Below are 25,692 nucleotides of genomic sequence, written 5' to 3'. Positions count from 1 at the left end.
GAAATTGGAAATGTAATCTTTGGCACCATGTGGATGAAAATCAGCATATGTCTCCACATGTTTTAAAACAAAAATTCTCATTTGTTGTCCTAAGAATCTTTTTTCCACCCCATTTTAATTTGTTTGCACTTCACCTTATATCTTACACATTCTCATGTTCCAACTGGGACATGAAACCTGCAGATACGAGCTAGTCAGGGACTGAAAGTCAAAGTGGCAGAGACAACAAGAGTTAGTAAGTGCAGTTAATGTGCAGTCAGGTTGAAGGAGGAAGGTGGCGTCTAGCAGCACAGTAAGTGCCACAGACAGCAGTGAGGTTCAGCACCATGGATAGCTCCAATAGGTGGCAGAGACCGCTCTGAGAAAAAAACAGATTCCAAAGACATGTGAGCTGCCTGATCTCTAGACCCACACAGATTGCAGGGAATCCAAAAGGGAAATAATTTGGCACTCCTTGTTTCCTCAAATGGGTTTTCTAGGAGAAAAAAGAGATCTCTAAAACATCGATTCCAGGTATGGAAACAGAAATGTCTGCCAGGAGTGTGTTCAGCATGGGACCTTCCATCTAGCAAGAGTTACTTTATCTTGATGTCATTATTGGAGGAGCCTACAGGAAATGGTTGCTACTTGGACAAGGCAAATGATGTTAGAGTGCTCTGTCCTTGTGAGGTTTAATGAAAGCACTTTGGGCGGAGGCTGAAAGGGTTCTTAAGTAGATTTATCCGCTTATAATCCAATAAAAGTATTCAATTAACAACAGATGTCAGCAGATATGATATGTTGCCTCCTCTTCCTCCTCCTATGCACATTTAGTGGCTCATGTGTCTTGTTTTATGTTCTGCTTTATAGGCCGAATGGGAGCTGGTGAAAAGAAAAATGCTTGCAACATACAGTACCGGCGACCTTTTGGTTGTGCAGTCCTCAGCATAGCAGATCTAATGGCAGGCGACACAAAAGATGACCTTATTCTTAAAGTATACATGTAAGAAAATGTAGTTGCTGGAAAAGGTTGTGTGGTTCATATCTTACCAATGAAATATAACACAGTGATTTTTTTTCTTCAGTTGCAGGATATTTACATTCAGTTGTGCATGCAAATTCTCATTCCTTTATGCTCTGAAATTTAAGCAATCTCCTCTCATTCTGGTCACTCAGCCTGTAAAGGTATAAAGCAATATTTAATGTGAAATAAGTAGTCCTTTCAGTCAGTCAAGCACTGGCTGTGTTCAGTCACAATGATATTACCTCTCTTGAGCAAGAAATAAAGCATGCCGTCATTTGGGTCATACATAATACTAATCCTCAGCTTAATGTTATGAGAAGAAGCTGGAAAAAGCCACCAGTTCCTTTCTGCTGTTCTTCCAGTGCAGCCCAGCTGAGCTTCTGTTTCCAGTTTATATTAGCCACAGTTTAGCATTAGATCTGAATCATTAAACTGTGGTTAATTCTAACTCGCTTGCTGACACAAGGTGGCCTCTTACACTATAGGTGCAACAAATGGTACATCAGATTAAATGCAGGTGCAGACAGCATGGAAACAGTGTTAAATCTGAAATGGATGGCCTCTTGAGTGAATAGAAGAAATTTGAGGATGGCTGGTGCACATGCCCTACCTGCTGCACCATATTTCCCGATGTTCTCTCTACACATGGAAGGCAGCTCTCTGAAGTGGAAAACATCCTTAGCCAAGGAGTGTCTCCATGCAATTTTGAAAGTTGATTTTCCAGCTTGCAAAACTGCTGGAGAGTGTCTTACAGGAAGGGGACGCTGTTCCCTTCAGAAAGTCCACCTGCATGGGTGAAGGGTGGGATAAAGGGTGAAGAAAATACATGAGGATGGTATGGGATCAGGATGATCTTCCCAATTCGTGCATTTGCTTTACTACCTTTCAGAACAGCTGGATAGATCAACACATGTTGATGTTTGAGCTAGTTTGTTGGAAGCTGTAAAAAAGAAACACATCTAATTCTCTCCTGATTTTGGACTTTAAAAATGTAACAGTATTTTGGGAAATAATACAAGGACCAAGGGCACAGACTGAGATGTTATCTGCTATATACTTTCTGGGGACTTTTCTGACTTTCAGGGTCAGTAGCTAGATTAGGAACCACCTCAGTGTCTCAAGGTCACCCTTCACTGGCCTCTTTCCCCCAGCAGGTTGAATTATAGCTGCTGGAAGCAATGTTTGTGGGAACAATTTAGTGTGATTGGGCATCAGTGGAGTGGCTTTTATTTCACTTTAATTTTTGACAGTTCAGTTAAAAGTGTTCTCTGTTGGATTCCCCAGCAGGAAAGAGGTTTACTTGCCAATTGCATTCACTTTGAAAGCGTTACGTGTGTTGTTTTTTAAAAATTTTAAGTGGTGCTCTTTTCTCTGTATAGCAGACAACACATGAAAAAAATGAATTCTCGTATAAATAGCAAAAATAAATTTGGAAGGAATGGTTGCATTGTGGAATTTCAGCATGTTATTGTTTTAGTTAAAATGTCTGACAAGTTTCCTTGGTGGAATTTGTTGTGATAGCTTCCTTCTGGTTTAACTTCTGATTTTCAGTAAACAAATGCCAAATTATATGGCAGTGTAATTTTCTCTGACCTTTAGTTAAAAATAATCAAGACATAGTGGCCACTGTCTTTTGATACCTGAAAATCAGCTGAGAAGAAAGTTTCTAATTGAATTGACAGATGAAGAAAGAGCCAGGGCTCATAGGAACAAGGTTGCCACTGCACTTGGCATTCCCTTTTCCTTCTGGGCTTAGCGGTAGCACTGGCAGGGAAGTGAATTTCCCAGCAATCATATTTGCACCCTGTGGTATTGCAAGTATTTGGTGTGTCTTGGTCTGGAATGGGCAAAAAAGATCCCATTAGTCTGGCAAAAACCCTGTGGCTGTGGATCAGAACAGCATGACTTTGGGGTCTCTTTGAAGGTATGGCTATGAGGACTGCCATGATGAGTCCTGGGACTTGCAAATTTACCAGTCCACCAGGCTACTCAGCAAGCATTCCTGTGGTATCCTTAGGGGTTCTGCACTCAGCATCAGCAGCCAGAGCCCTATTAGGCCTGGATCCCTATGCCCATTCCTAGGAGCAGCAGCAGGCAGCTATGAACTACCCACCATTTAACATTTCCAACAGTGACCCACAGCAACATGTTCTTGGTCATTCAGAGGATGAATGGCCTGCAGCTGGCTGCTGCAGGTCACTGGGCACATGCTGCTGCCTGCCACTGTAGGCAAGCCTACAGGGATGGAACGGGTGGATGGTGCATGATACGGGCCCACCAGAGGGCAGTTTGCTGGGTGTCCCCTCAAACATATTTTTCCCTTGATCATATCTACATTTTATAGTCCTTTGACTAAAGTACCTGAGGGCCAAGAAGAACATTAGCTTAAAACTTTATCTAACAGCTGCATTTAAAAATGTTTTATAATAGACTAGGCACAGGGGACTTAGTCTGGATCTTTAAAAAAGATTTCCTGTGCTAGAATCTTCACCATATTGGCTGCCCAGACCTACTCTGTAGTAACAATATATTTAAACAGACATAACAGCTATATACATATCTAAATTGTTGTCTGTTTTAACTCTTCCAATCATTCCCACAAAACATCAGGGGCAAGTTGATGATGCTCCCATTTTATAGGTGGAAGGATATAATACTAACTTGCATTTCATATTTGAAAATAATTTTCAAATTTGTAAAGTTAACATAAGGAATGTGTTCTCTTTTGAATATTAAAACTTTGTTTCTTTTACAGGTGTAACACTGAGAGTGACTGGTATCAGATCCATGAAAACATCATCAAAAAGCTGAATGCTCGTTATAACCTAACGGGATCCAATGCTGGTAAATCAAATTACTGATTTTGTGTGGAAGAGTTTGATAAGCCAGTGCAGTGTAACAACTGATGTTTTGGCTTTACCTATGGTAGGAAACCTAGTTAAAATCACTCCTCAGCTCTGACACATTCCTGATAGCCCTACAATCCAATTCACAGCACAATACAATCCACTGTCTTCAATGGGATTATTGTTGAAAAGAGCTGTCAGTATGAACAGTGCAATCTGATACATGTCTAGTCAAAAGTAATCCAATTGAATTTAATGAGGTATACTTCTAGGTAAGTGGATATAGGGCTGCAGCCTAAAAGACCACTCTGCATCATGTGAATTGCAAATGTCTATACTAATAATACTTTTTGATTATTAGTTGCTAATAGATTTCTCCAGTAACTAGAAACAGTCCTATTTAATATGAATGATGTTGATTCTTCTGCAGACCACACATAACATTGTCTGGGCAGGGTGTACTCCATGCTGAAAACACCCCCCCCTCCCCAGCACGCACACACAAACATGCTTTACTCAAGAATTTGAAATTCTGTGGAAACAGAACTGTGAGATCTACATGTATTATGCAAACTGAAAACAATGATGCGAGGTATATGGCTTTTCAGTGTTAGCAGTCATATCTCTGTACAGTGGCAATCAGTGGGCATAATTTTCAGGGATATTTGTTCAACCTGGTACCTGGTATATTATATCATGTTGTATATTTGGTTTTTAACTTTTGTGGACTGTGTAGAAAGCTTTGGCCACTGTGCAGTGCAGAAATGTAGTAAATATAAGAATATATGATATATTAACATTATTAATAATATTCACTTTGATTTTCTATGTAGCACATTACAGCTAAAGTGAATCTGCCCTTTAAATTCATGATGCTGGATAATATGGGGATTTGAAAGAGTTCATGTAACAGGCAAGCCAATCATAAAAAAATGGCAGGGTCATAGGGTGTGCCTTGCATTTATACTTGGGTGTCTTCTATATTGAATAATACACATCAGATTTCCTTGTCCAAATGTACTAGGAGCTGTGATGCAAGATTGCGTAACTTATGTGATTTATTTCATACCACTGATGTTGGCTGGCATACCCTTGAGTAACCAGGAGTAGAGTGAATTAAGTGCCAATAATTTTTCAGCTACATTTGCACATACCATTATGTTCCAAAAAAACTGTGCTCCCATAAGATGCAAGGTTCTGAATAGCAGTCAGATTTTTGCCATAATTTGATTCATGTGAGTAGTTGTTACAAGCTTTAAATAAGTTCACAGCAATTGAGTGGACTTGATTTCTCCATTGGAGATGTTGGCAGGTATTTTAACCTTAGGGGCCTGATCCAGCCAAGGCCTCTCACTTCAGATTCAAGGATACTGAAAAGAAATAAATCCACTCTGGTTAAGATGATATATAGTTTATTGAATGCAAATAGAGATGAAATGTGGAAGCAGAGAATCAATAAACGAGCAAAGGAAATGTCCACAGACGTCCCTTTAGTCACAGGGCTTCCTAGAGTGACTGATGTTGCTCCCGGAGCACTAGTTACTTGGACACGTTGTGCAGCCCCAGTTCTAAGGTAAAAGCAAAGTACAGTGCCCCTTGCTATAGATTTTATATAGGTTTTCCTCTTCTTTCTTGTGTATATATAAGCTAGCCCTGATTCTGGGAAACGAGGAAAGGGAAAGTGAGAGAAAGCCCTCCTGAAGAACTTCAGCAATACATCCTTACCAGAAGGATGAGGTGAAACAGGCACACTGATTGATAGTTGGTGAACTTAGAACAAGAGGTCAACTTTCTAGCCTGTGTGACTATAATTGTAATACGGCTTAGAATAAAGACATTTGTAGTATCAACTGGAGTGATTGCTTTCGTTGGGAAGGAGTACCAGCCTCATGACTGCTTGGCTTATAGACTGCTTGGTTTCTTTCAGACCTGTTGGCTGGTTCTATCAGTTAGTTTTAATTGTGGTTCTTACTGTTTCGTTGCATGTTCTAGTGGTGGCTATACATCTTATAAATATTTTTCCTAATCTATGGAAATGAATGCTATGGTTAAATGCATATGCTAATGCAACAGTGCCAAAAAACTAGGAGGGCAAACGTATGTTCCTGGGCTGGAACTCTTTCACCTTTGGCTATGCTGACTAAGGCTGATGGGAGTTGCAGTCCAACAGTGTTAAGGAGCCAGGCATTCCCCACTCCTGGCCTAAGAAGTAGGTGCCCAGCTGGCAGCTGTTGTTTGCTGGCTGATTGTGAGCTGCTTAGTGAACAAGGCAAAAAGTAGATTAATGATCTTTGACCTACGTTCAAAGAAAAGAAAACATATAGCAAGTTGTGGATTTGTTGATGTAATACCAGTTTCTTCTTTTTTTTTTTATAAATTCAAAAAAAAATTAAACTAAAAAACTAAAAACATCAATCATCAGATACATTGGACGTACTGGGTCAGCCCCCTACAACATATCTTTTTAACATTCTATAATCAAGTTCAGATCAATCTATAAAAGTTTAAGAACATCTTTAAATCTAAGCCAAGTCCCGTTTCTCCAGCCAATCATGAAAAAGGTCCCAAGTTTGATAGAAGTCAGTATCTTCTTTCTGCTTCAATAATAGAGTCAATTTGTCCATTTCTGCACAGTCCAGAATTTTTTTTTAAATCAGTTCCTCAGTGGGTAGTTCCTCACTCTTCCAGTATTGAACAAGCGCATTCCTCACCACTGTGATTAAATGTAGCATCAAATACATTTCTTGTTTGCTAATATTTTCCGGTATAATGCTGAACAAGAAAATTTCAGGTTTAAAAGCTAAGGGTTTTTGTAGCATTTCCTCAAGCCATTTATGTATTTTAATCCAATACTTTTTCACAATTTCACAGGTCCACCACATATGATAAAAGGTATCCACATCAAGTTTACACTTCCAACATCCGTTTGACATATTTGGAAACATCTTAGCTAATCGACTTGGCGACAAATACCATCTTAAAAACATTTTATATAAATTTTCTTTATACGAAGTTGCTAAAGTTACCTTAATGTTTCTTTCCCATAGCTTTTGCCACTTTTCTAATTCAATATTATATCCAAAATGTTGCGCCCATGTTATCATAGTTTCCTTAACCTGTTCCCCTTCCATCTTCCTGTCAAATAAGAACTCATAAATTCTTTTGATCATTTTCTCATCTGTTTTTAGCATCACTTGATCAAAGGCTGTTGGGTCTTTATAAAACCCCCATATTTTACAATCTTTAGCATATCTTGATTGCATATGCACCTTATACCACCAAGAGATGCTGAGTCCCTGTTCTTGTATTTCTTGATCTAGTTTCAGGCCTCCATCCTTGTCCAAAATATCATCATATCTTATGATCCGTTGAAAGTTCAATATATTTGGATACACAAAGGCTTCCATTGGTGAAAGCCAAAGGCTTCCATTATGCAATTTTGACTTTAACTTTTCTCACACTGACATTAATGATCTTCTAATAAAGTGACTTTAAAAAGTCCCATGAGACTTAACCTTCTCATACCACATATAAGCATGCCAACACATTTGCAAATCATGACCTTCAAGATACAAAATTCTCTTATTCCGCAAAGTTATCCATTCTTTTAGCCAAGTTAAAATAGATGCTTGATAATACAACATCCAATCAGGAAGACCAAAACCCCCGTTCTTTTTGGTTTCTTGAAGCATTTTTAATTTAATCCTTGATTTCTTTTTTCTCCAAATAAATCTTGAAATTTGAAGATTTAAATCCTCAAAAAAATTTTAATCAATTTTTACAGGAATCATTTGGAACAAAAACAAAAGTTTTGGTAGTATGTTCATTTTAACAAGTGCTATTCTTCCCATCAAAGACAATTGAAAATTGGCCCATTTTTCCAGGTCACCTTTAATACCGTTCAATAATTTATCATAATTGTCTTCTTTCAAAGTTGTGCATTTAGCTGTAAGATAGATTCTCAAGTATTTAACCTTTTTAACAATCTGCTAATCCACTTGTTCTTGGAGTCTTTTTTTCTGATCTTGCGTAAGATTTTTAACTAAAAGTTTCGTTTTTTCTTTATTTATTTTCATTCCCGTAACCTCACCATATTCTTCAATCCGTTGTAAAAGTTTAGGGATTGTTACAAAAGGTTCCTCTGTTATGAAGACCAAATCATCTGCGAATGCTTGCAATGTATAATTTTTGTCTCTAATTTTAGTATCCTTAATGTTCTCGTCATCCCTAACAATTCTATTTAAAACCTCTAAAGTCAAAATGAACAATAGGGGTGACAACGGGCATCCTTGCCTTGTACCCTTTTGTATCTCTATAGCCCTTGTACGTTCTCCATTGTAATACCAGTTTCTTCTGATGCTATGATCTAGTCTAGGTTTTGTTTTGTTTTTTTTTAGGGTAAAGGTATAACAAATTGGTAAATTCCCCCAAAAACCAAACTACACCATATCATTCATCAAATATTCCTGGTCTGAAGCTATCATGCTTTCAATTTTCTCTCTTTACATGTACAACAGCTCCCTATATCAGTGCTCAGCAGAAAATAAGTTAGTGGCAAGCACATGACAGAGGACAACTCTTAGAGCCAGATTACAGTGTTTTGCTTCCTGAAGCAGAGCAACAAATGCTTCCCTCACTATTATTCAGCAAGGCATGAAGACTCAAGACTGGTCAAGCTATTTTGGCACCTGTGGCAGAAAGCCCCAGCAACATATACCATATAATAAAAAATTAAATAGCTGTCCTTTCGTAATACATCTAACCCACTGTCTCGCTTTGCCTGGGGTAGAATTGCCCATATTTAAATAATCTCAAACTACCTTTGGTTTCATCCAGTTTGCTCTTCACTGTATCTCTGCTGAGGTTCAGCATATCAACAACACTTAAACGAATTGTACTTTCTGCCTACTTTGACTAACATTCAGACAGTAGAATGCTTTTGTTTAATTACTTTACAGTCTTGTGAGAGGATATTAATCTGCCATTTTTAATCCTTTATTACACTTCTGGGGCAAGGAGATTATGTGCGTTATATTTTGATGTGTTTAAGCATCAGTTGTCACTGAAGCCTGCTATTTGAAAGAAATTCAAAGCAGAAATGATGCTGAGATCTTGTGATTCAACATAAATACACACAGCATGAAAGCATCTCTCTTTGTTCTAAATAAATGAAAAGCCAGGGCAAGTGAACTTTGATTGAGCTGTGGGGGGTTTTGCTCAGCAATTATTGCTCAATTAGTTTTAATTACAACTTGACAGTGGAAGAGAAGGTTTTTTTAAGGTTCAGATGTTTCAATTTTAAAATCTTTGGAAGGAAAAATGTACAACATAATCTGTACACACAATATTTTCCTAGAATTTGAAAGATACTGAATAGTGTGCTAAGATTTTTTAAAAGTTAAGGAAAATGGCCCTTTGCTCATCAACAGCAATGTATTGCTTGGTTTGGCACGCCCATGTGGTCCTGTGAAAAAATGTGGTCCACATGTTTTAAGGGGAAGGAGCCAGCAAAGAGAACTGGCAATAATGAGGACTTGCCTACAGGGAGAGGCCATCGCACAGGTGCAGCGCTGTGCCTTACAAGCAAAGGTTGCTAGGTTCCGTCTCCAGGTAGAGCTCCTGGCTGCTTGAAACCATGGGGAACTGCAGCCAATGTGTGTTGACAATGCTGAACCAGATGGGCTGATAGTCTGACACAGTATAGGGCAATTTCCTGTGTTCCCCATTGGCTTGTGACACCTGCAGTCTCTCGCTAGATTTGAGCATAACACTGAATTATGAGTGAGACTGGGGCTCATGCTTTCCCCATCTTTCTCCTCTAGCATAAACACAAGACAACCGAAAGCTTTTGCTTCTGTTTTCAGCTAGCTATGGTTTGTCATTATATGCAAGTTCAGACCAACAATGGCTACCCTGACTTGTTTCCCTCAACCTCAACTGCAATTAGCAACCATTTTGTCTGGGTTTAGTCATAACACTGCAATTCATTGAAAATGCAAGCAAAATAGTTAGATTACCTTTTTTGAAGTCATCCCAAAAGTTAGGCACTGCTCAAGAGGCATGCTATTCATGAACTGACACTATACACGCCTGCTTTCCCTCTTGTGCTTGTAACCCTATGATGTAGCGTTGCATCTGAATGCAGCCAGTGTGAATCAAGAGGAGAGCTACTGTCACTCCCTTCTAGGATATTGATTTCGGGTTAATACTTGACTGTAGCAACTCCCTAGTAGTTTTTTTTTTTTTTTTTTTAATGAAGCTTATGGTGAACCAATTTGCAGCATGTGCACATATGGCTCTGGAAAAGCACATGTGAAAGACCTGCCTCAAAAGAATCATGATTTTTACACAAATGTAATTAATTTGAGCAATGACTCATGGTTCTGAGCCGACAGTTAGTCAGGAAAGGTGGTAGGAGGGCATGACAGAGTTTCTGAGAGGTTTGGTATCCAAAATTTGACAAGCCCTGCTTTGCAGCTCATTGAGTCACTTGGTGTAACCATAACACATTTCTCTGATGCCAGCAACATTGCCTGAGCAATGTTTTTATTGGATCATTCCCAGAATATGACATTGCATTTTTACTTCAATGTGCCATATCTGCTTTCTTTTTTCTTAACCTTTTCCTGTACCTAACAAAAACCTCTTGCTGTCAGGATCTGGGCTGCTGTGGTGGCCAGAACCAGAGCAATCACCACTGTATTCACAGGATCTGGCATGCTAGAGCACTCAGTCTACTGACAAACATCAGTTGGGAGTCCTGAGGGAAGAGCTATAGAAGAGCAAGCTCTTCCCTTTGTAACTGGCCTCAGCATCACATGTCCTCCTGTTTGCTGCTGTGCCTGCGTCCCTCTTGACTGTTCCTGCTCCTGCTTCCTGCCTTTCCATGTTGCCTTGCTGTAGTGCCTGCCTCTTGATTGAGCCATATCTTGCCTTGTCTGGGTATCCTACCTTGTCATGTTGCCTCAGTAACACAGGGCTTCCTGGTAGTTGTGAATCAGTTCCTGCATCTTGCCTAAACCTTGTTGCATCTGGTTCCTGTTGTCTCATGTATCTTTCTGTGCCATGTATCCTGCCACGCCATGTCTCGCACCTTTTATCCTGTCCAGGTTTACCTGCACCTCCTCCTGGTGATTGACCCTTGACTTGTTTCTGACCACATCCTCCTTCTGCCCTCATGCATTCTTCTTGTTCCTGACCTCAGCCTGTAACATGACAATGATTTGGTCTTGCCATTAAAGCCTGCTTTTGGGCTCCATCTTTTCTGAGGTTCTGTTGCTCTGGCCCTGGTGCCTCTGTTGCTCTAGTCTTGACTTGTCTCTGGACATCCCTGCCACAGACCCTGAAACTTGTTTATCCTATGCACATAAGTTGATGTATTACATTTTGGGTTTCAGAGGAGAGCAATGTAACAACTGTGCCAAGTTCTTCTGGGTGCTACTGGAGTCTCTTCACAGGAGGGCAGCTAGAAGAGCCAAGGAGTCAGAACAAGGAAAGGTAGAAGAACCAGATATAATTGGCTGAAAAAAGAGAAGATTAAGTGGAGACACCTTAGTAGTTATAAAATATCTGAAAAAGCTTATGGCGCAGACATGTTCTGTGTTTTCCAAAGGCAGAACTATAACTAGTGGGTGGACTTGCATGTAAGCAGATTTTGGCTCAATGTGAGGAGAAAGTGAAGAGAAGCAGATGAATGTTAAATGTTAGGAAGAACGCCTTAACAACGTGAGCTGTTTGACAGTGGAACTGACTTCCTCAGGAGATGGCTGGGGGTCTCCTTCACTGGATGTGTTTAAGCAGAAGCTAAACCACTGTCTCTTCAGGGTAGCTTTATCTTGCACTGAGGAGCCTGCATTGAGCAAGGAGTACTCCTAGGTTAACTCATGGTCTCTTCTAACTCTCTCAGTGAAAGCCAGTTCCCAGGATCCCAGCCCACTTTAGTATAACCAAGGACATTAAAGACAGCATTAAGTCTTGCAGAAGAAGCTTTGGGGTTCTGCAGAAGGAATTGGCTCATTGTTGAGAGAAACACATTGAGCTCCATAGTGTTGAATTAAAAATTATAATTCAGAATCCCAATACAAGATGGGTTGATTCCATAAAGGAAGTCAAAGCCTTGGGTTTGTAAAGAGCTGAACAGGGCTGACAAGAACAGGACAGCACTCATTCATAGAACCACCATAAGTTGGAGATGACTTAAGCATGTAACAACAATAGGTCTTCCATCTGGGACCTATTTTATAATTCTGTTACATAAGCATGTAACAACAATTGAGAATACTGTGGAGATGGTAGAAGCAATGGATCGCTGTCTTTACTCAGCTGCTGTGCATTCAAAACAGGCTTAGCTCTTGACACTAAGATGCTCCCAGTTCCACTCCTTTCACTTTTTCCTAAATACGTGAATAGTTGCTACTCATTTGGGATGGCTAAAGTCCAAAACACAGGCTCCTCCTCCTTTGCCCAGCCTCAGGCCTTCCTCTTCTCTACTTCTGTTGTATACATTGACAGTGTCAACCTGTTGGTTAAGTACAAAGTCTTGGTGCTTGATTTCTTGTACCCCTTTGCCCCTGTTGTCAGTCTATCTGCAGATGATGCCACTCATTCCTGTACCCATGGTACCTTGGTATATCATTGCCCAAATACGATCCACTCAATGAAAAAAAAGTTGCATGTCCAAACAGTTCTGCCTTGCTGCTGCAACCAAGACCACTCAAGACATTTGACTGAAGGCAGAAGAGGATGTGTTTTGTACCCATAGTCAGTGTGCAGAGTACCCAAGGTTGTCAGGTTGTTGTGGCACCTGAGATAGAAAATTCTCAGGGTCTTTTTCTGGGAGTTAAAATGCAGTAGGAATAATTAAATAGTTAACATTTTGCTGGGCTTTTGTAATGCTGCAAAACAGTTGACTGACTCACTCAAGCTAACGCAGAGGCTGGGCTGCAACTTGTTCTTTGGTCTTCCGCTCTGGCTCTGTTCTGGATTTTGCCACCCAAATAATTGCCTTTTCTTGTATTTCAGATTGTGTAATGTCTAACCAGACTGGCTTTCAATTACTGCACTGTGACTGTCCTTCCTGCATTACCTTTCCAATTGCTACAGCCTTGAGCTCTGGCCATAGAAGTTTCTTCTCTGACCATGCTGGCCTCACATTTTCAAAGGCTTCCTGATCCTGAAAGCTGTTTTACAGGTTCTTCCAAGCTGGCCTCTTTGGCCTCTGGGACGTTGTTTCAGATAGCATCCATGTCAGCAGATGTTTCCCCCTTCCTTCAAATGTCTCTTTCACATCCCTCTTTTCTTGCTTCAGTGTGGTCTTTCCTGTCCTCCCAATGAACTAAGCTAACTGTAACTGAACAGAATGCATTCTCTTCTCCTGGTTTTCTGTGGCTACAAGTCCCCTTTCCCCCACTCTGTTGCTTTCTTCGATCTGGGACCTATTTTATAATTCTGTTAAGTGGGAGTGTTGAAACTCAGCCACACAAGCCATATCTGGCTCCAGGGCTCAGGTTGGGGTTGTGTGTGTCCCAGTCCAGCCCTTTCAGATTTACCAGGTGGAGGAAGAATCTGTCTGGAAGTACATGATGTTGTCTGACCTTGCCTTCCCCAGTAAAGACCCCATGGAGAAGCACCAACTTTCTCTGTACATAGAGCCAAGGAGTCCCTGAACATCATAATCTCTCCCTCTGTCCATTCTGCATATATCGTAAAGAACAATTCATTAGTTCCTCACATACTGCAGACAAATTGCACTGGTACTGCTCAGTCTTCAGAGCTGATCAGTAATGCTCCAAATTTCCATTTTCATTATTTTCATGGACTGCGATACACTGTATTATATTTCCCTTCTCATTATTTACACTGGCTACAGTAATGTAGTAGTGCATGTGTTCCAACTGCTATCTGTGCCACTGGATGCTCCAGCAGTGATTATCTTCCAGTATTGTCTTATACTGTGCATACATACTAATCCAATTAAATTCTGCTAGATTGGAAAAGGTATTTTATAATATTGCTAGAAGCATCTGTTATGTTCTGAACAAGCGAGAAATGTGATGTTTTATAAGCTGACCATGAGGCTGTCTTGCAGCCATGACTTGAATGAAACTGGAAAGGTCATTGATAGCAGCAGTTCTAGGGAAAAGTCTTTTGTATAGGTCATATGGAACTGACTTATTCCTAAAACTTTGTTGTTAGCTTCTGTTGCTATTGGTCCTATTTTGGTAACTTTTTAAAATTAACTGTAGTAGCTTCCACTGGTTCCCGCTGAACTGAATTGTTAAAACAGTGGTTCTGGGAAATCCTAAAACTGTTGTTTGAGTTAACATTGCTGTATACCAATCCCCACTCCCCCCCCAAAAGTTGTTCCGTAATTGTTTAAGGGAAGTAGTTTCAAAATGTCAGGTTTGTGTGAGGGCTGATCTCTGCGGGTTAGAGATCCAACCCGCCCCCGCCCAATCCCAGATCCATATAAGCCAATGGTCAGAGAGAAAGGTGGCAGTTACATTTCCTGCTGCAGCTTTACCTGTGCTTCTGTCTTGATGGCCAGTTTTAGCCATCCAGGTAAAGTGCCAGGGAGGGAGAGGGAAGTAGGCTGGGCTACAAATAGAAAACAGTGTAGGCAGAGAGCCCCAGTCTACACCTCTTACTTCCCTTCGTCAACCTTCCCCGCCCCCCGCCCCCCAGCATACTCCTTTTCCTTTCCAAGGAACATTTCTGCTCTTGGAGAGGCAATCAGAATTGTTTTCCTTGCTAGCTGCAAGGGAGTCAGGGCAGGGGCTCCAATGTTGGCAGGCCATAGGGTTTGCAGCCATCTTACGATTGAAGCAACCGTATTAAGTGACATTTTAAAAAGTTGGGTGTGAGATTTCTGATATGGGGAAGTGCAATTTGGTTACATCCTTTGCTATAAAATCTCTCTCTCTCTCTTCCCCCTGCCCCATTCCCTCATTCTATTGTATGTGTTGATGCATGAGCATATTGTTATTATATTCATGGAGCCAAGTGGGTGACTTTGGGCCAGTCACAAACTCTCAGCCCAACTAACCTCACAGGGTTTTTATTGTAAGGATAAGACTGAGAGCAGCAGCAGGAGAATGTTGTAATCCACTTTGAGTTCTTTAAAAAAAGAAAAAAAGGCAGAATATAAATCTAAGAAATAAATGAAATATTGTAATGTATTTTAAACCAACATCTGTAATATACACATACTGTACATATTCACAATACGTTTAAAGAGAATTTTACAGCAGTTAGTTTAAACAGTATTATTAGTGTTTTTATTTATTTATTTCTTGGCAAGACAAACTTCAGATAGTGTCCCTGAAACTCATCAGCTGTTGATTTCTGTTTCTAGTCAGAAAAGTGAATTTCTTGTGGAAAATATTTTTAGCAATGTTTTTCAACAGACATTTAAAATGCAGAAAGACCGTGGAACAACATACAGAAGAATGTTATTACAGCTATTAGTTTTTCGTTGTATTTATTAAAACATTCCTAAACTGTTTTTCACATTGGCAGAGATGGGTGCAGTGCTCAAGTGTAATAAGGATAATCATCATGCTATATACTTAACCTCCTCTTCCTTATTTCAAAAGAAGGCAATTCAGATAGTAGAATGGATGAAACCAAACAATTAAAATGTCTGGATAAGCAAAGGGCTTAGAGGTAATGCCAAAAGAACTGCAACATTGTCTTTAGTCACATCTCCGTGGGGCAGGTATTCCAAAGGTGGGGCATCACAACTGGACCATCTTCTTTATTTACACATAAGGCAAGGCTTATAAGGAGCAAAAGGACCTCACCTAGATTGAGAGTGGAGAAGGCTGTTGTCACCTGTGAAGCACCCTGGCTTCTACCTTGTATTGGGTACAATTTGAAAGGGATTGGGCTTTCCACAATGGAGAAAAACCTTTCATGACAAACAGCGTTGTTCTTCAGTTACTTTATATTTGAAAGCAAACACCATACCATCCTGGTCCCCATAGTCTTGGCATTTGCTCAGGGCTTATTAAGGATCTCTGTGCAAATGAGTTTGCCTGTATCATCGTCTGCTGTGCTTGCAGACATGGGTCACTTGTTGATTTTGTTTCACCAGTATTCAGGAAGGCATGTCCTCTACTCTGATTGTACAGCAGGTTGCAATGCTTCCTTTATCATAGGTGTCCTTGGCAACCTTTATTCAAGCTTGTGTGGCACTGGGGATGCTATACATGCTGGTGCACACACAATCCTGTTTGTGATGAAAGGGCAAACATCATAAGAAGCATCTGCTGCTAACTCTGCATCTTGGGACAATTGAAAGTCGGAGGTGGAGATACTTGCTCATAATCCTGATCCTGTTTGTGAGCATTAGCAGGGCGGGGTGGGGGAATTTGCCTATTTGTCACTGACAACAGTCAGGTAACCTGGAGTTTCTGTGATTACCTTAATGACTGTCAAAGATCTTCCATTGTTGAATCTTCAGTTGGGGAGCTGGTTGCAAAGACCATATTCTTGCCTTTTTAATTTTTATTTTACTGCAGTATTAGCTTTAGATTTTCTGGCTGCTCATTTTGATCTATACAGCTCTAAATCTTTGCAATCCTATCCTGTGGCACTCCATTTCTCTCCACAAACTATATTTTAGACATGCTTCTGCCATGTATTTAAGCTGAGAAAACCCTCAGTGGAGAACTTTCCAACTTTGGAGCTCTCTTCCTGAGGTAGCATATCAGAGATCAGGTTTGAGCATCTTTTATTAGTGCTGCTTCAGCTTCTTTCTGGGATCTTAATGTTATTTTTTGCCCTATGATTCTAAAGCAGATTTTTTTTTAATAAAATGAAGACATCACACTTCTTTAATATGGAAAGCCTGCAGCTAAATTGCTGGTTGCATAAAGTTCAAATGTAACCTTCCTTTGTTCCTATTCTCCTACTCTTTCTATTAATTGCCTACTTCTCACTCTCCTTTGCCCACTAACTTTCCTACCAGTTGGAATTGTTGCCTCAGCCTGCCATATACAGTTTTTCCTGTCTATGTGTGAGAGTTTAATCCCAGCCAAACTGGCAACTTGTTCTTCCCTCACAAAAGCTGAACTGGCAACATTCTGACATGGTTCCTTGTACAGTTCCATCTCCATGACATACCAATGTAGCCCATCAGTGTCCAGGGCTTTATCACCACAAGTTCAATACAGAGTAGATTATTGCCCTTCTTAATGGCAAGACCTTCTCACTTGTTCAGTATATGAGTTAAATACATGACAGGTTTCAACCCATTTGCTACTTGCATTCATTAAATATCTGAAATTTCCCCCTGCACATTCTGCAGTATGCACTGAAGTTTCTTATCAAACAGTCCAAAATCATGAATTTGTAGGAGGCAGAGCCTGCAGTTCTGATGCCTACATACCCTTCCCATGCATGTCCTTTTAATGTAGTATTTGAGCAAGTGAAAGCTGCTCCAGCATGTTTGGCAGCTACTTTAAACTGAAGGTCAAAAGCTGCTTTTGTGGGTTGATATCCTCCTGCTTCCTGGACAAAATAGAATTCTCCAAAGGAAATTTGAGACAGATGAAAAAAGTGGTTGGAGAAATCTCTAAATGCTAATTAGATTTCAGGTCTTGAACTTTAAAGTGTTTAGGAAGAATAAAAGGATTACATGGCACCAGACAGTGCAGGGTATCTTATTATTTTTGCAGACTTATGCTACTTTGAAGTAATTGGAGTCCATAGAGAATGCATCTTTGTCTCTGCAGAGCTCTTTCATCATTCAATGAAATACATATCTTAAATGGATTTATTGGGCCTTGCAACTTCCCAGGAGCAGGATACAACATTGCTCCCTGCTACTGAATTTGCTGCAAAAGGTGCTGATTTTGCTTGAAAACAAGGTGCGTGAAAAAGTGTTTTCAAACAGAAGTACATTTTCAAGAGGCTTCTGGAACCATGCTTCTGTTTGAGCCTTCTTTTCATTCTCCCTGCATGCAAAACTTGCCACCAGCTTTGCTGCTCTGATTTTTTTTGGCAGCAAATGCAGCAGCAATCTGAGTTTACACAAACAGCTGGGGACAGGTCACATGCAGCTTGCAATGTGTTGCCCACCCCACAAAAGTCAGTAACAAGCCCAGGCAGGGATGCTTAATATTGCTGATACTTCAGAGCCTCCACTTGATGATTCTGTTCACATGCTCAAACACACAAGGAATGAGCTGAGGATCAAGCAGTCCTATTCATGATGCTTTTCTTTAGATACCTTTTATTAAAATAAACATTTTCTAATGGATCTCATTTGTCTGGGTCAATAGACATAGGAGAATGCATCTGTGAAAATGCAGGCTTTAAAAGGAAAACAGATTAGAGCCAGTTGTTTTAACTAACTGTAAGCAACTTCTATGGCTAAAGCCTTTTGGAACAGACTGTGTATGGCATCCCACTTTCTAGGAGTGAAGAGCATTCTTGTACAAAACAGTGGTGTTGACTGGCTTGTATTCAGGGTTTGTACCGCCGCACTTGCAAGAAAAGAGGTGCCAGAGGAATATTTCTGCTATGCATGAGCACCCCCCTTACATAGTCCATTGCTGACCACTGTGCAATAGTTACACACGGGAGCTGAAACAGTCTGTCATGCCTTCTTCCAGCATATCCTGTTCCATTCTCTTTCCTACTCAGTTTTCTGCTTTCCCCTCAACAGTCAGCCGGTGCTCCACAGTGGCAGAGTACAATTAGCAGTCATTTAAGCTTGTTTAGGTTTGTTTTTTTTCCCTTGGCTCCCCTGCAGATGTTTGTGTATTTTCACAAACCTCAAGGCTCTGCCAAGCCCCCTTGTGTGTGAGTGTTGCCATTTGGCTGCATACATATTGGCATGCATGCTTAGTTATCAGAAATAGGAGCACTGATTGCATTTTGCTATGGTTTTTGTAAAAAAAAAATGACAATCATCCTTATATGTAGCAGTTCAGTTCAAACCAACAGTGAAAACTAAGGCTAGAACCTGATACGTCAGGGCTGCCTATGGGTCACTCTTGTGTGGCCCCCACTGCCCCCATTATTCTCCTCCCCTGAAAAACTGGAGGGATGTGTGGTTTGCTGCCATGATTCAATGGTAAATCATTAGAGGGGTTTATTTAAGGACAACTTCAGCTTGTTTGCTGTGCATTTGAAATAACTCTGTGCATAATAAGAGCTTGCATACTTACACTGGATCAGGAGTTAGCCCAGTAACAACAGCAACTTACCTGCATAATCATTTATTATCTTGTTTTTATTCTTACATGCAGATATGCTACTTTATTTTATTTATTTCATATTGTGAGAAGAGCAAAGTAATAGCCATCAGTACTGAACTGGCCAATTCATGCTCCTGAGGTGCTTTTATCATTTGCCAGTCAAGGTGTTGTAAATTTGTGGATTTTCTTTGTAAGAAATGTATTAAGGTTGTAAGAGAACAAAGCCCAGTCTTGCCTAAACCCAGTTTGGGACTCAAGTTCTTCCCTCCTCCTGTATCTTGTTCCAATTTTCTTGTTCCTTCCTGGTTTAAGAACATTGCAGAGTCATTTTGAGGGATTCTGTATCTGTCAGTACTGACCATGTGAATGGTAGCGAGAACATTTGAGCTAGCCCAGCCACTTCACCATCTACTACTTACTTGACTGATGAGTATGTGTCAGCTTCCCACTCCAGCAACAGGAACCCTGGTTTTTCAGCATCCCCATTCCAGTGGAGAGAGCTCTATGTACATATATCCATCCTCATGGTATGAAAATTCATGATAACAAAGGGTTGTGGTGATTGTGCCTGTCAGCATCAAGGGGGTGGGGCAAGCCCAAACATTCCCACTGTCCCCTTCATGCACTCATGCCTACAGGTACTAAATGCCTAGGTTAAATTAGTTTGTCTAAATTAAGAAGTATCTTGTTTTTTAATGTTATTTAGGACTAAACTGTGGGTAGATTGGTTGATTTAGAATCCATGGTAAACTATGGTTTGTTCAAACAAGAAAAACAAGGAGAGAATTGGATAATTTTGGTGCAGGAAATGTATGCGCCTACAGCCTGCTGCCAAAAATGAAATAATGTCTTTGCTGGCACCTCTGAGCCAAACCAAACAGAATCCTTCCTTTGGAAGTTGCAACAGCTGTACATGAATGATACTTATGTTCTATAACTAGATTTATTAGAATCCTGATGATGGTTGAGATCAGCTTGTGTGGCAAAATATGCTCCCATTCTTTGCACTGCTTTCTTGAGAAAAGAAGGGCTCAAGAACATAGCTCTTGGCCATCCTGATCCACAACAGTTCTGTCTTTGGCAGCATGAATGCATGTATCATTTCTCAGATTCCTTGACTGATGGTCCTGGTGCTTCTGTGTATGCATATACAATGACTGACTCCTACTGATTTCTTCTGTTTTTCATTACAGGCCTAGCTGTTTCTCTGCAGCTGCTGCATGGAGACATTGAACAAATCAGGAGGGACTACACATCCATGTTTACTCATGGACTATCGATAACAAGGAAGCTGGGCTTTTCTAATATTATCATGCCAGGTTGGTAAAAGAAAGAAGATTTTTAAAAATCATTGCCCTACAGTGGGTATTAAAGTATGAAGCAGTAGAAAAGATGCTATCAGTTGAACTATAAAGTGGACAGGAAGCTAGTGTACATGTTCTGTGTATAAGAAGGCTTACGTGTTCCTTGTGTTAGCAAAAAGGTGGGCCAGAGTATTCTCTGGCAACTCAACCCTCTAAGAAATTGTCAAGAGGCAGCTCCAGCTGGAGGACATTGCAGCTCTTGTTTGCTGGGCTCATACAGTTGTAGATGGGGAAATCTCTGGGTCCCCCCACCCCCAAGATGCTCTTGATACTTTTTAGTTTAAATCTTTTCCATACTTCCACATTGTGTGAAAGGAAAAAAAATTGTGTGGCGGACCTAAAAAAGCAGGCATCCAAGAAGATCAGACTTAGACCTAGGCCAGGAATGACCAGGGTACAACCAACCCCCATTAGTCCTGGTCAGTGGTGAGAGATAAGAGTTGCAATTCAACAACATCTAGAGAGCCCTAGGGTGGCCAGCCCTGACTTAGACAGAAAGCAGTGGATTCTCAGATAAGATACAGAATGAAGAAAGCAGGCGAAAGAACACTGCTAGAATAACAGAAACAAAAAACATAGATTGGCAACATCAAAATGCCTTGATTTAGGAGTGTGGATAGCAGCTGGCCTGTGTAGAAAAGAGTGTATGGCAAGAAGTATGGGGAATTTTACCTCTGGGACTCAAATGTGGGTGGGGTAGTTATAAATCTTATAGTCCAGACATAGCAAATATTGGCAGGAGACTAGAAGTTCCTGCTGCTTATCTTTTGAGACTATTACATGTCTCATAGCTTTGAACAGCTAATAGGTCTTTTACAGTTTCCAGTCAAACAATTTTCACTTGAGCTCCCCCATTTTGTATGTTGCACAGGGTTCTCCCTATTTTTTGTTGTTTAGCTTCATGCTCATTGCAGATAGCCTGGCTGGAGAATTCTGGGAATTGTAGTCCAGGACATTAGGAGGGTGCCAGATTAGGGAAGGCTGTCTGACGTTAAGAGATTACTCTTTTGCCATGTCTTGATTCTGTCTAGAATACTATGGAGATGGTGCAGAACCCTTCTGGCAATATCAATTGGAAGTCTTGGCGTGAAGCTCAGAATGTTGTTCTGTCAATAAAATGTATTGACAGTAAATATCAATAGTAACAGGGCAGTGTTCATCCCATTTCCAAAGACGAAATTACCCTGAACCCCTCTGTGTACGCACTCCCATGTGTGTGTGAGGAATTATCAGAAAATGTCACTGCAATCCTATACCCACTTACCTGGCTGAGCCTGAGCCCCATGGAACTCAACAGGAGCTTTTCCTGTGTAAATATGTATAGGATTATCCAGTGAATCTCAGTGGGATTCCAGTATTAATTTTGCTGGCATCCCCAGTTTTTCTTAGTTTCGTTTTGCTCTGGCTGGTCATTGGAGAGAACATTATCTAGCTTATTGGGAACTGATGTAACTGATGCTAACGAGTAACATCTTTAACTGAACACCAGGCAGCCCCATTAGTTCTATCCTGATCTTTGCCAGCAGTGCATGATCTAGCAGCTCTCCGCTGTGCATTGTCATATTTCCCTCTGACTGCTATAAATAATTTTTCTTCATTTGACTTCCCATTGAGAGACAAAATGATGTGCTGCACCAGAAATGCACATTACAGTCTAGCGGTGTGCAGCCAACCACCGGTGGACTTCGGCTGTTAAAAGGGCTGTGCTGCTTTGGTTGTGATGGATTTTTCTTAAATATAGATTTCAACGTGGCATTTCATCAGCTAGGTAATTGGCCTCATGCTTTTGTTTGGATACTGCACAGCTTTTGTCCTGTATTCAGTACTGTAAATGAGATTTTTATTGAAAGGTGCCCTTCTTGCCTTAATAATAATGAATTTCATGTTGCTAATCGAAGCCAGACAATAAAGAAAATAAAAAGTGGAAGGATGCCCTTTTGTCCCTAGCCCCCACGGTTTAGCTGAGACCATGTTTCATAAATAACACAGTTTTAACTGGACTAAAATGCTACTTGCACAGGACACTGAAAACACATGTTTAATGCTACTGCTAGCTGGTAATGCTGAACTAGGGAAAGCAAATGCAATTATACCCCAGAACATGCACATGCACTTAAACAGAAACAAACCTCTGTTAGAAATTTGTGCATGATCACCAACAATGCAATGGTGTCTCACAACATATTTGGCTTAAAGAAACCCCTAACTTTTAAATCATTAGTTGAAAAAATAAGCAGTCAATTAAATGTTGGTGGCATTTGTTCTTAAACCCATACTTAGGATAAAACAATGGTACAATGGCCATGTATTCCAATTCAGCAGATTTAGCTCCTGGGACTTTCTCTTGCAGAGGTCCAATTGTGTACAGCTATATTCTTCGCATGGAATTGGTGTTACCAGTTGACTGGGAATTGTAATCTAACATCTGTAATCCATCTGGAAGACACCAACATGGGGAAGGCTGAAAGAAGCCCCTTTGATTTTGGCAGCACTGTTACATCAGAGTCTTAATGCACACTGGTCACTACCAATGCATGGTTATATGCACTTAAGGACCAGTACTTTCAAAGGTAGACTGTACTATAGATTGTTTCCCTTTGCAGTGTCCATTACGGCTCTAAAAATTACCCAGCAGATGTCTGTCTCTTCTTGGTGCACTTAGAACTATATAAGATAATCCACTTCCAAGCCTGCTCTGCTTCTCTAAAAATGTTGTGTCTGCTTTCACTGTGTATCTTAGACAAAGTCCAGCTTTGTCTAGCAGACTCAAATGTTTATTTTTGTGTCACAATTGCCCCTTTGAGGGATTTAGTAATTAAAAGTAACTAGAACTCATGTTCTGTAATACCACAGTGGATTCTGATATTAATACACATTTCTACCATATTATTCCTGGCACTGCACAAAAGTAATATGCTTCCAAAGCATCTAATTCAAAATTCCAAAGATGCAGAACTTGCAAGCAAGGAGGTCTGTATGGACCCTGCAGAGACCTGTCTCCTCATCTCTTTCTCCTTCATCTTGCCATGCATGGAAGCATCATACTAAGATATTATGGGAAAAGCTTTGTATGTGCTTTCCATACTTAATGTCAACATTACCCATCCATGCTGTTAAGCTACTTGAGATCCAAATCTTGAAGAGCCTGCTCTTCACTTACAGGTGGGATTAACCAGGTTATGATGTAGGATGCCCAGGCCCCTTTCTGTTACCACCCAACTGGCAGTAAACTGCCAGGTTGTTTACAATAATAAGCAGCATAACAACCAAGACAATAGAAACACAGTAAAAATACCAAAATGTTTAAAATGCTAAAGCATTAAGGAACCAGAAGTAAATAAATCTACCAATAGATTAAAGATTAAGTCCCCTTAACCTTGGAAGAAGGTCTTAACCTATCATAAAAATGTAAGGTAGGTAGATCATTCTGGGAAGGTCATTCCACAGATGGGAAGCAGATAAGGCTCTTTCCGGCTAGCCATTTGGTACACTGTTGTGGGCAGTGCCACCCCAACAGTGATGGCCAAGGTGAGGGAAAAGGACAGGAGACGACTCTGAGACTTATGGGGCAGCCTCTGCATGCCTGGAGAGAGAAGGGTTTATCCACTGGCATTTCAGATATTGGGTTGAGTCAGGAAATGAGTAGCAACACCTTGTTCATTTTACTCACATAGCATACAGAAAAAGGTACTCTCTCAAGAATAGGAATATGCATCAGTGGTTCAGATACACGTTTCATACAGTATAAAGATTTATAATTGCACAGCAGAGATATTCTATCCAGGAGATTTGAATCCTGCTGTAAAGATGTGAGCATATTTGCAGAATCAAATAACCCAGGAATTTAATTTCAAATAATCTCTTCAGATATGATTGATTTCCAGTCAATTCCCAGCTATTTTTAGACACCTCAAATTCCTTTCTTGAGCTTTCTATGCCATAGCAAGAGGGAACCAATGCCCTCTGCCCTGGTCTTCTAATAACAGCAGCAAATATTGTACATTCCTGCTTAGGAACCTGTGTATTAATCAACACAGTGTATTTCAGATGCTGGATGTTAGCACCATCTGCAGGAAAGCCTTTCCATCAAGAAAGAGCCCTAGAGGAATGTAGTCCAATGCAATGTTTGAGCCTTTCCAGCTTCTCTTTATTCTCACTAGTAGCACCCCAAATCAAAAAGGCAATTTGTGTAAGTGTTTCAGCTATTCAGTGTAAAGGACTTAGTATTTTGAGATCAGTTCAAATCTTGGAAGACAGGATTCTGCTTTTGAGATCTAAGAAGCTATGCTATTTTTGTTGTCTAGAATAAGTATAAGGTACCTAGTCAGGATCTACCCTGTCACTCCCTGTGGTAGGATTGTAATCTGTATTGGATCCCTGTGCCTAATTGAGAGTAAAAAAGGGGTGATTAGGAGGAGACATAGTAATAACTGTGTTAATATGTGCTATGAAGTTAATTATTTTATGTAAGTATTATTTTATTTCTGCTCTGCCCCTAGCTGAAGCTCTCTTGGCAGTGCACAACAATTTCTCGGAGTAAAATATGCTCTGGTAACCTCTTGTTTGGATTACTGCAATGCACTGTAGGTGGGACTGCTTTTGAAAAAGGTCCAGAAACTTCAACTGATCCAAAACAGTGCAGCAGGTCTGTTAATCTGGCTCACAAGGACATCTTATGTGAGTTTTCTTCCAGCTACACTGGCTGCCATTTGAAGTCCGGGCCTGATTCAGATTGCTAGTACTAATATTCAAATCCCTAAATAGATAGAGGCTTAGTGCCAGGTTATCTGAAGGATCATCTCCTCTCATATATCCTTATCCATTATTTGGGGTATTTTGGGGGGTCCTTCTCCAGGAGCCTCTTCCAAAGGAGAAGGGACTTCTCAGTTATGGCATCCTGGCTGTGGAATGAGTTCCCCAAAGAGGTGTGCCTGGCACCTACTTGGTATTCTTTTCAGTACCAGGTGAAGACCTTTGTATTTTACCAGCATTTTGACAGTTTAGCTTTTTAACTTGATTTTTTAATATTGCATTTTATTCTGTACCACTGCTGTGCTTCTGTGATGATTCAGTTGCAATTGCTATGTGTGTTTTGGAAGTGTTTTATTATATATATCTATATATCTAATTTGTTAACTACCCAAAGAGCCTCAGCTATGAATATGTAAGTAAATAAATGTGATGCAATTAAAAATACAGATATAATAAAATTACAGCATACAAAGGTAGAACAGTGAAAAATTTCATGATACAAAATTTAAAGCTGTTTCAGT

The 25,692-nt window shown here is 40.3% G+C and overlaps 1 protein-coding gene across 6 annotated transcripts in view; it reads left to right on the top strand.

Annotated features, from left to right (window-relative positions):
- DOCK4 (dedicator of cytokinesis 4) overlaps nt 1-25,692 on the top strand; it is a 269,237-nt gene that overhangs the window by 137,100 nt on the left and 106,445 nt on the right. For all 6 annotated transcript variants that reach the window (XM_044422953.1, XM_044422952.1, XM_044422951.1 and 3 more), the window contains exons 11-13: nt 850-982; nt 3,759-3,847; nt 20,249-20,374. In XM_044422953.1, coding sequence (XP_044278888.1) covers nt 850-982; nt 3,759-3,847; nt 20,249-20,374 — 348 coding nt within the window. The remainder of the gene's footprint in view (nt 1-849; nt 983-3,758; nt 3,848-20,248; nt 20,375-25,692) is intronic.

This window comes from Varanus komodoensis, unplaced genomic scaffold (assembly GCF_004798865.1).
Source record: "Varanus komodoensis strain SLA01 unplaced genomic scaffold, ASM479886v1 scaffold13_1, whole genome shotgun sequence".
NCBI classification, from domain to species: Eukaryota; Metazoa; Chordata; class Lepidosauria; order Squamata; family Varanidae; genus Varanus; species Varanus komodoensis.
The sequence above is the reverse complement of the archived record's forward strand: the minus strand, read 5'-3'. Positions and strand labels throughout refer to the sequence as shown.